At 41.8% G+C, this 10,000-nt stretch overlaps 1 protein-coding gene across 1 annotated transcript in view; it reads left to right on the plus strand.

Annotated features, from left to right (window-relative positions):
• Positions 1-10,000, plus strand: part of LOC121689698 (phospholipid-transporting ATPase ABCA1) — a 219,180-nt gene that overhangs the window by 125,736 nt on the left and 83,444 nt on the right. The window contains exons 22-24 of the mRNA XM_042069737.1: positions 2,416-2,547; positions 4,490-4,629; positions 6,619-6,756. Coding sequence (XP_041925671.1) covers positions 2,416-2,547; positions 4,490-4,629; positions 6,619-6,756 — 410 coding nt within the window. The remainder of the gene's footprint in view (positions 1-2,415; positions 2,548-4,489; positions 4,630-6,618; positions 6,757-10,000) is intronic.

The raw sequence follows: 10,000 nt of genomic DNA on the forward strand, positions 1-10,000 counted from the left end.
TGTTGAATTTGTTATTACCCAGTGTGCTTTGTTGAATGGTCTCAATGTTTTATTGTTTTATTTCATGTGAATACTTAGCCTACTAGAGGAGTAACTTATTTCAAGTAGGCTAATGCAGTTGCAGGAAGTGTGCATTTAGTTTTCATGCTTATTGTGTTTCCACAACCATGTTAGTGAGTAAATCTACTAAAATTGCCACCATCTTGGTGAAGTGTGATGTGTAAGATCAGAAAGCAGAGGTTGACTTTAGAACAGTAGATAGTTAGATAGATAGATAGATAGATACTTTATTGATCCCCAGGGGAAATTCAAGAAGCCTAGTCAGTGTATTTTCATAGCACATAATAGCGCGGGCGTAAGGCATCGACAATTGATCGTGGAGGGTTATGTGTTTTTTGAAAATTCTGCTGGAGGGTCGTTGAAAAAATTCTAGCAGGCAGGGGAGGGTCATGCAACTTTTGATTGAAGTACTCAAAATCCCTCCGGTGGCCCGTTTTATAAATAACGAACAGTCCCTTAGATAAACATAATTCCTGTTACAGCCGAAATGTGTCAATACTTTGCTAGTTGACAAACACACATGCACACATGCACACACACACACACACACACACACACACACACACACACACACACACACACACACACACACACTCCCTGAGCTAACTGTAGTGATTGTGAAACTGGTGACTCCTGACCAAAATGGTTCCTGATGTCCATACAGTGGTGAGAGGTCAGTGGTAATCAAGATGTGGCGAGGTGAAGATGTCACACACACACACACACTCAAACTCAATGACAGGTGCAGTGGTGTCGCACATCGCTGAGCACAAGCCACGTCAGGTGAGATGGATGGCTTCGCCAAAACAAAGGAATTTAGAGGCGGTCGAGGACACATCATGTTGTTGGTTTTCTCCCTCTCTCTTTCTCTCTCTCATACATACACATACTGTACACACTCACTCTCACTGTATTATTTTTCTCACTTTCTCTCTATTCTTTCTCTATCACTCTCTGACCACATTCCTCTCTCTTTCATTGCAATCTTTCTGTTTCATCCTGTCCTGTCCTTTCTTTACCTCTCTTCTCTTTCTCTCTCTCTGACTAGCCTGGTTTAAAGTATGTATTTATCACAGAGTCTTATATGACTTCACAACAGGCTTGATGTCCCAGTGAGTTCAAAAAGAACCAGGCTCTAGAAGAGAGAAAAACTGCTAAATAAATAGACTGAGATTAATCGACATCACCTAGGGACATTCTCTTGATAGTATACCTTCGGCACACAGCTAAATCTATTTATTAGAGAAGTAATTGCTGTGTGCATATTTGTTTAATTAGCATTCTTTCACTTGTGGTGCTTGCAAATGGAACAATTAGGTATGATTGTGAAATGATTACATTTGCCTTACAGATTCTTTATGAATATTACAGTATAACCTAATGTATTATCAACACCAATTTACCCATTATGCTGTATACAGAGCTGCTGCTTGGAAATGCGCTCTAGGCATTGATTAACCCCTAACAGCTCATCTTAGTTACTTAAAGATACACATTCGTAACATTTTTTGATGAAAAAATCCCTTCATGGCCTTAAAAACGTCTCACAAGCATCTCAATTCCCTCTGTCTCATCTCCGATGCTATTCACCCTGCCTCCGACACTGTATAACTCTATCTTCTTGACAACGCAGTTTGACAACAATATCAAATGGCTAACATTAAGGCTAATGTAAGATAGCTCAATTACTATGACACGCTAGCTTGCGTATCCTGTTAAGCTAAATGTGCGTCCTAAGAAAAAAAAAATTCCACAAATTATATGGTAAACTTCACACCGTAAATCAGCAAGGATTGGGTTCCATCTGTTGTCACGCAACAATGACGGGCTGTTCTGAAACGTCAACTTGGGCACTGCCTCTCAGAAATACTGTAAACTCATAATGTTTAACTCATTAGAAACAATGGACATGTGAAAAAGGTCAAAACGTTACTGGTTACGTGACTTTAAAATTATTAAATGGTGGATTGCTCTACCAGTTGCCAGCAGAGCAGAGGCGTCCCTCTCTATCTTCAAGAAGACCCAGCTCTTTCGAGACTAGCCTACCTCCTCTCCTGGGCCCTGTGCGAACCTAACATGCCTAACTTGCATTTAATATGCACTTCTATCTACAGTACTACCATCTCTACTGAATACATTCCTCGGCTTTAGATACACTGCACTATCATCCTCTGATTTTGTATTGCGTGCAAAGGTTGAATTTGATATGACACTATAAGGTCTCCATCTCTTGTATCGTTATTTAAGGTTACTATTTCATATGCGCTGTCTGTGATCTGTGCATGGGACAAATAAAGTGTCAGGCTTTGATCGTTGACCTTTGACCCTGTACCTTTGACCTTGTGTTACCCGCAGGTCCATCTTGACCGGCCTGTTTGCTCCCACCTCCGGGACGGCCATCATTAACGGCTACGACATCCGCACTGATATGGACTCCATCAGAAAGCACCTGGGAATGTGTCCTCAACATAACGTCCTATTCGACGAGTATGTAGACACATTGTATGTAGAGTCAGAATCAGAAACTGATGAGTATGAGTGTGTGTGTGTGTGTGTGTGTGTGTGTGTGTGTGTGTGTGTGTAAAAGCTAGTCTATTATCTTCAATGTGTGGCACAAACAATTTCAACATTCACAAGGGGCAAGATGCAGACAGTTAGACATAAATAGAAACTATAAATGTCTGAAAGCATATTTAAAGATTGCACAGTATGCAGTGTACAATATGCTAAAATTATGTTAAATTAGTGAAGCAATGTACAACTCACATACTATCTCTCTTTGTGTTCTGCAATTAACAATGTTTTTTTTGTTTCAGAGGTACCCTGTAAGTTATTTTCGGATAATCATTTGTAGGACCTCATGGCTGTGCGCAGTTGTGCAATGCAGTTGTCATCAATGGTATTTGGACTGTGGTCCATTTAGGTGATATGTTCAGATTCGGAATGATAGCCTTGATGATTCAATTCTTGCAATGCTCTTCAGATGGATGAATCTGTGTGGAGTGCACTTCTCAAAAATAATATATTTTTAAGAAGGCCAGGCACATTCAGATAGTTTTCTGAGTAGTTTGAGAAGTTTTGAGAAATTACATTTATGATCACAGACACCTCAGTTTCTTTGTGTGAGACCTTCAATTGTTGAATAGCTCAATTCTTTCGACAACTGAGTCTGGTCTATCTGAAAAAAAAAAATATTAAAAAAAAATATCTATTATCATTATTTTTGGACATATATTTTACGGCCCTCACTGACACGATTTCCTTCCACTATTACAGTTTTGCAAAGTTTTTGTGAAGTGCAAGCATGGCATCAGAAGTATGAAAGCTAACCTGCAACATTTAGATACCCACCACACATTTTTCAGTTTGAGCCAATCAAAAGGTAAGCTGTGTTGTAGTGGGGCATGGCGAGTTGAATGCCAAGTGCAGAATAGCAGCGCTGTGCGCTGGGCTGGCAGATCTGGTTTTACTGGGCTGCGTTTAAGAGGAAGTAAAGCCCAGGGGTAGCAACATCTCTTGCTTGTGTTTACATCATCGTAACAATCTTCATCACCATTATCATCATCATCGTCATTATTGTCATTGTCGTTGTTTATGTGGTTGTGGCGCTGACTCAGCTATGTGGAGTTGTGTATGTGTGTGCGTGTGCGTGTGCATGTGCGTGTGCGTGTGTGTGTGTGTGTGTGTGTGTGTGTGTGTGTGTGTGTGTGTGTGTGAGTGATTGTGTGTGTGTGTGTGAATGTCCCCACTGAGAGTAATGAGTTGGGGCAGCTCAACTCTTGCATCACAGTTACAGCTGCATGCTCTGCTCCTAGTCACTCGCGTTAATATTTAAACATCTAACCCCAAACACCTCACAACTTCCTTATGGTCTGCACCCCTGCCTTCCCCCTTGCCAAACTTACCACACACTCTCTCTCTCTCTCTCACACACACACACACACACACACACACATCCTTTAGCCCAAAGGGGGGGGAAACTACCTCCTCAACACACAGTCTCAGAAACACACATACTGACATTCCACTTGATAGGAGGCCATGAGTCACAACAGAACCAGATGGTGTTGTTCCGGAGACGAGGTGCATTTGTCAAGGTCGGTTTGTCTAGCCGGTGAACCGCGGACCCAATAGATTTGGCACGGGGACTGGCAAACACCGATACAGATGTTTGACGAGTGTTTGACAAGGCCATTGTGCCCGAGTGTGTTTGTGCTTGTGTAACAGTGTACGGACAAAGCGGTCATGCTTTGCAATTTCACAGTGGCCGCTGTGTGCACATAAATAGTTATTGTGTATCCAACTGCACATTCAGTGTGCTTTGGCTCATCTGTAAAGCTACAGTAGGTGTGTTTGTTTTGACACACCTGTAAAGCTAGGTGTGTTTGTTTTGGCTCACCTGTCCTCCTTGTATGTTCCGATTTCTCAGCCTGACCGTGGAGGAGCACATCTATTTCTACGCCCGCTTGAAAGGGAGGAGCAAGAAGGAGGTGGACATCGAGATCGACCAGATGATTCAAGATGTCGGTCTGCCACACAAGAGAAAAGAGCTGGCGAAGAACCTATCTGGTGAGCTCACTATTAAGGTGTCATGATGACGGACAGCTTCTAGGCCGAAGATATCAGCTAGTCATCTATGTGTTTGTTGTTTACATGTTAGAGCCCACAGTCATTTTTAATATCACAAAATATGAGACCTCTGTCAATGTTAATTGCACACAGTAACAATATACATTTATATTTGCATGAAAACTGACTTCTGAATATGCAGAATAACATGTCTGGAGGATTTGTATCCCCAAGCACTACAATCTGCAAACTATTAGCAAATCATGGCTATATGGACACAACTGACTGTCCTCTGCTCTAGATATATTCTGATTATATTGTGTGTATGTCTGCTGAAAAGGTTTATTATATGTTATTATATCATTACCCAAATTAGGAAAGCCTATTGGGTTTATTCAAAGAGTTTTATTTAGAGATTAGATAGTATCATTCATTCATTCATTCATTCATTAATTCATTCATTCATTTTGTTCCATTCAGCATTTGCTTAATAAAAAAAAATTCAAAAATGTTGGAGTTTGTCGGAGAATGGTTGGCCTGTGGCCAGAAAGAACACTTATGAGTAATGAATAAGAACACTGTCCATTTGCTGTCCGATGATGGCTATTTCACAGTCAACAATGTAATGTATGACCCATAGTAGCCTACTGGACTGAGTACAGCTTTGTGTAATAATAGGATACACACACACACACACACACACACACACACCTACCTGGGTTAAGATGCTGTGCCGTTTGCAGGTGTGTGGTTGCGTAGTAGTGCAGCAGCTGTGTTGTCTCTGACTAGATCTCAGATAAATGAAGTCATTCTCATGCTAACTGCTCTCAGGGGGATTCTGTAAACTCTCTCTGATTCTCCTAATTTCACTCTTATGCTCTCCCCCTCTCCCTGTACCCCCCCCCCCCCCCACACCTCCTGTATGGCCCTCTTTTTCTTCAAATACCTTCCGCTCAATCTCCCTCTATCCTCTACTCTCTGCCCTACCCTCTCTCTTTTTCTTTCACTCTCTCTCCCTTTTGCTATCTATTTTTATTTCTCTCTTTCTCTCTTTATTTCACTATCTCTCTTTCTCTCTTTCTCTCTGTATTGGCCTCACTCTTCTCCTTCTTTTCCTCAATCTCCCTCCTTTGACTTTGACTTTGACTTTGACTTTTTCTCTCTGCTTTGCCTTCCTGCCTCCTGCCTCGCCCTCTCTCTCCACTTCCTGCCTCGCCCTCTCTCTCTCCACTTCCTGCCTCGCCCTCTCTCTCCACTTCCTGCCTCGCCCTCTCTCTCTCCACTTCCTGCCTCGCCCTCTTTCTCCACTTGCCTTCCTTTTTCTACTCTCTATGTCTCTCTCTTCCCTCTTTCTCTCTGTCCCTCTCTCCCTTCTTTCTCTCTCTATGTCCTTCTCTCCTTTCCTTCTCTCGCCATCTCTCTCCACTTCCTGCCTCGCCCTCTCTCTCCACTTGCCTTCCTTTTTCTACTCTCTATGTCTCTCTCTTCCCTCTTTATCTCTCTGTCCCTCTCTTCCCTCTTTCTCTCTCTGTCTCTCTCTTCCCTCTTTCTCTCTCTATGTCCCTCTCTCCCCTCTTTCTCTCTCTATGTCTCTCTCTCTCCACTTTCTCTCTACATCCCTCTATCCCTTCTTTCTCTCTATGTCTCTCTCTCCCCTCTTTCTCTCTATGTCCCTCTCTCCCCTCTTTCTCTCTCTATGTCTCTCTCTCTCCACTTTCTCTCTACATCCCTCTATCCCCTCTTTCTCTCTCTGTCTCTCTCTTCCCTTCTTTCTCTCTGTCTCTCTCTCCCCTCTTTCTCTCTCTATGTCTCTCTCTTCCCTCTTTTTCTCTATGTCTCTCTCTCCCCTCTTTCTCTCTCTATGTCCCTCTCTCCCTTCTTTCTCTCTCTATGTCCTTCTCTCCTTTCCTTCTTTCTCTATGTCTCTCTTTCCTTTCTTTCTTTCTCTCTCTCTGTCTCTCTTTCTGCTCTTCCTCTCTCTTGCTCCAGGTGGGATGCAGAGGAAGCTGTCAGTTGCCATAGCGTTTGTGGGTGGGTCCAACATAGTGATTCTGGACGAGCCCACGGCTGGAGTGGACCCGTATGCCCGCAGAGGGATCTGGGAACTCCTCCTCAAGTATAAACAAGGTGTGTGTTTGTGTGTTTGTGTGTGTGTGTGTGTGTGTGTGAGAGAGAGAGAGAGAGAGAGAGAGTCCTTTTGTCTGGGTTTCATGTCTTTGCATTGTGTGTTTTTGTTTGTGTGTGACTTGTGCCTCAGTGACTATGAATGTGTGTGTTTCTGGTGGGAATAGAAAGGGTGCAAGTCAAGGACAAGGATCAAGGACTAAAATATAGACTCTAACTTATAATACTTTCAAAAAGTAGTCTCACTGAAGCAGAAAGATTGTTCAGAATGGCTGGCACACATCAGAATCTCACACGGAGTAGAAAAAAAAACACGGTTTCTCTGGATAATAAATTCTCAGAAAAAAAAAAAAAAGAATAAAAACTACCACAGGCTCTGCCTTCATCTGGATGTAACAATCTGGCTTGATCCCTGTCCCTCATTATGAAAACTCCAACAGACTTTTACACTCTTGGCGGAGTGTCATCATGCCGATACGTTTACCCACTCATCTCCGTGATGTCTCCTTCCGAACAAAGAGACAGTAGTGACAGCCACAGCAACGTTTTCCTTTGGGCGTCTCACTCTCTCTCGCTCGCTCTCAGAACGGGAAAAAAAAAAAAAAAAAAAAAAAAAAAACATTTAGCACTCTTGTTAATCTTCAACTATTCAATGGCTTGTCACTCCGCAGCACAGACAATCAATCTGTTTGCTTGATCTGCCAGTGAACCCAAAGCACAAAGCGGACATTATAATAACACATTTCCACGGCACATCCAAACGTTTAATGTGCGCCGGGCGGCATTTCGAAGCGGCAGCAGTTGCCATTAGCGAAGCGCTCACTAATTAAGTCCCTTCAGCTCACACCCCTTTAGCGTACCCCCCCCGCCCCCACACACCACCATCACCACCACCACCACCACCACCTCCCCTGCCTTTGCAGGATGAAAATTATTCCCGTCGTCTTTGAGGACTCACAGATGTCTCCGTCGCAAACTGTTGTCATGTCTGTCTGGTCTGTTATACAATCTGAAGTTAAAGTGTCTTGTTTATGTTCTTTTCCCTCTTCTTTTGTTGTTCTGTGAATCGTTAAAATGTCTAGCATGAATGCGCAGTACACTTAGTTCCCAAAGACTTAAGTGTGTTTTTCGTTTTATGATTACGTATTTACAGTCTGTAGTTGTTTTCTAAAACCTAAACGTGTTACACATGTGGACAAATGATGATTTTGTCTTTTAACTCAATGTTGTACGTGCAAGTATGTGCTATATATAATGTTATAAATAGAACAATAAAATGGATGTTCTATGGTGTATACTATGATGATATGGAGCAGTGATCAGTGAGTCTAGAAGTGTCTGGTAAATATCCGTCAACTTTAACTTCTTGGAGCCCCCTTGTGATTCCGATCCTCTCCAGCATGCACTGGGCTCTTTCTTGGACAATTCTTCACTGTTCCACCAAAGTCCATGAAAATGGACCAGTAGTTTTTGCCTAGTCCTGCCTACATGACAGGGTGGAGGTAATATGAATGGATTGGATGGGTAATTTGCAGTGAAAAAGACAACTTGAAAGTAAGACTGGGAAATTATACTCTAGACAACTGAAGTGGGAACTATATATTTTTGGCCTATCGTCCCACTCAGTAATTGATGACCGGTCCCAATGCTATCTCTCATTCAGTGCAGCAATTCTGATGGTAATCACTCACAATGATTTTACAGTAACTTGCGAATTAGCTCTTGGTTGCTTAAGGCTCAGAAAACAGATTCTTCTCTCTCTAATCAAATAAGAATTTAACGAAACAGACAACTCCCGAAAGATCTGTTTTAACTTAAATGTCATTACTGTCACCGACAGTATACTTTTCTGTCATTGACAGATTCACCCAGGAAACCTGTATAAACCTGTATAAATTGTGTTCTTCAGAGAGTGCAGACATTGAGAAAGCTAGCCATTGCATGCTGTAGAAAGCACATGGATATTGCTTTTTGGCATCTGAAATAACTTTGGTGCTGTCGTAAGTCCCTTTGGACCAAAGCATCTGCAAAGAGCCGTAACATGAACATAAAAGATGTAACTGTGGAAGATAGTGTTAACACTTAAGAATGAGTGTCTCTGTTGGGTTAAGATAAGTAGACATCACACACATGGTGCTTGTTTGCAAAAGTTTTGAATGTATGATTAACTAATTAAATCAAAAGTGTAAAACTAAAGACTGTATAATCACAGTGATTAAAAAATAATCTATTATTTTTTAATCACTGTGATTATATTTTTTCTTTTATTTCTTTTATTTCTTTTCTTAAATTGTTAAACTGTCTTCTGTTCATTTGTATTATTATGGCAGTGGCCTACAGCGAGTTACCACTAACCTTTATTGTCTCTACCCAGTTATTTTCTATTCATTTCCCCCTGTGTGTGTGTGTGTGTGTGCGTGTGTGTGCGTGCGTGTGTGTCAGTTATTGTCTCTACCAAGTTGTATTTTCTATAAATTCCCCTCTGTGTGTATATGTGTGTGCGTGTGTGTGTGTGTTGGCTTGTTAGCACTAACCTTTATCGTTAATTATTCATTTCCCCCTGCTCCTTCATTTTGACATAAGACAAGATTGTTGATCTTAATTGATTTTAATTGGGGCTGCTGATGCTCTCTGTGTGTGTGCGTGTGCGTATGCATGTCCGTGTGTGTGTGAGTATCCAAGACAAGCTTGTTGATTTTAAATGTGGTATCTGCTGCATGTTAATGCAGTATTCATGTTTAAAGTGGTTACATAAAGATGCTTAAGTCACAGTCTGTCCTGTCAGTGTTGCTGTTTGTATGCATAGAAAGTGCATGCATCATGGGAGGTAATAAGCCTTATTGTGTGTGTGTGTGTGTGTGTGTGTGTGTGTGTGTGTGTGTGTGTGTGTGTCAGAGAGTATACATTTATCATGTGTGTTTTTCAGACACTATGGATGTGTGTGTGTGTGTGTGTGTGTGTGTGTGCATGCATGTGTATCCATGTGTGTGTTTATGACTGACTGTTCCTTCACTGGAAAATCGCTCTTCCTGCTATCAAAGAAATGCAGACAACTTCTCCTGATAACTTTGCAAATATCCACATCGTTGCTTACGCTCCACACAATTCCATGCTAAAGCCGCGACTCCAAACTCACACACCTTTATCTTACCGTGCATATAGTTCCCGCTTATATTTTTTTATTTTCCGGCATTTTCCGGCACTTTGATCTATCGCATTGCCCCGTAATACGCCACAACACATCATA

Source organism: Alosa sapidissima, chromosome 18, assembly GCF_018492685.1.
Source record: "Alosa sapidissima isolate fAloSap1 chromosome 18, fAloSap1.pri, whole genome shotgun sequence".
NCBI classification, from domain to species: domain Eukaryota; kingdom Metazoa; phylum Chordata; class Actinopteri; order Clupeiformes; family Clupeidae; genus Alosa; species Alosa sapidissima.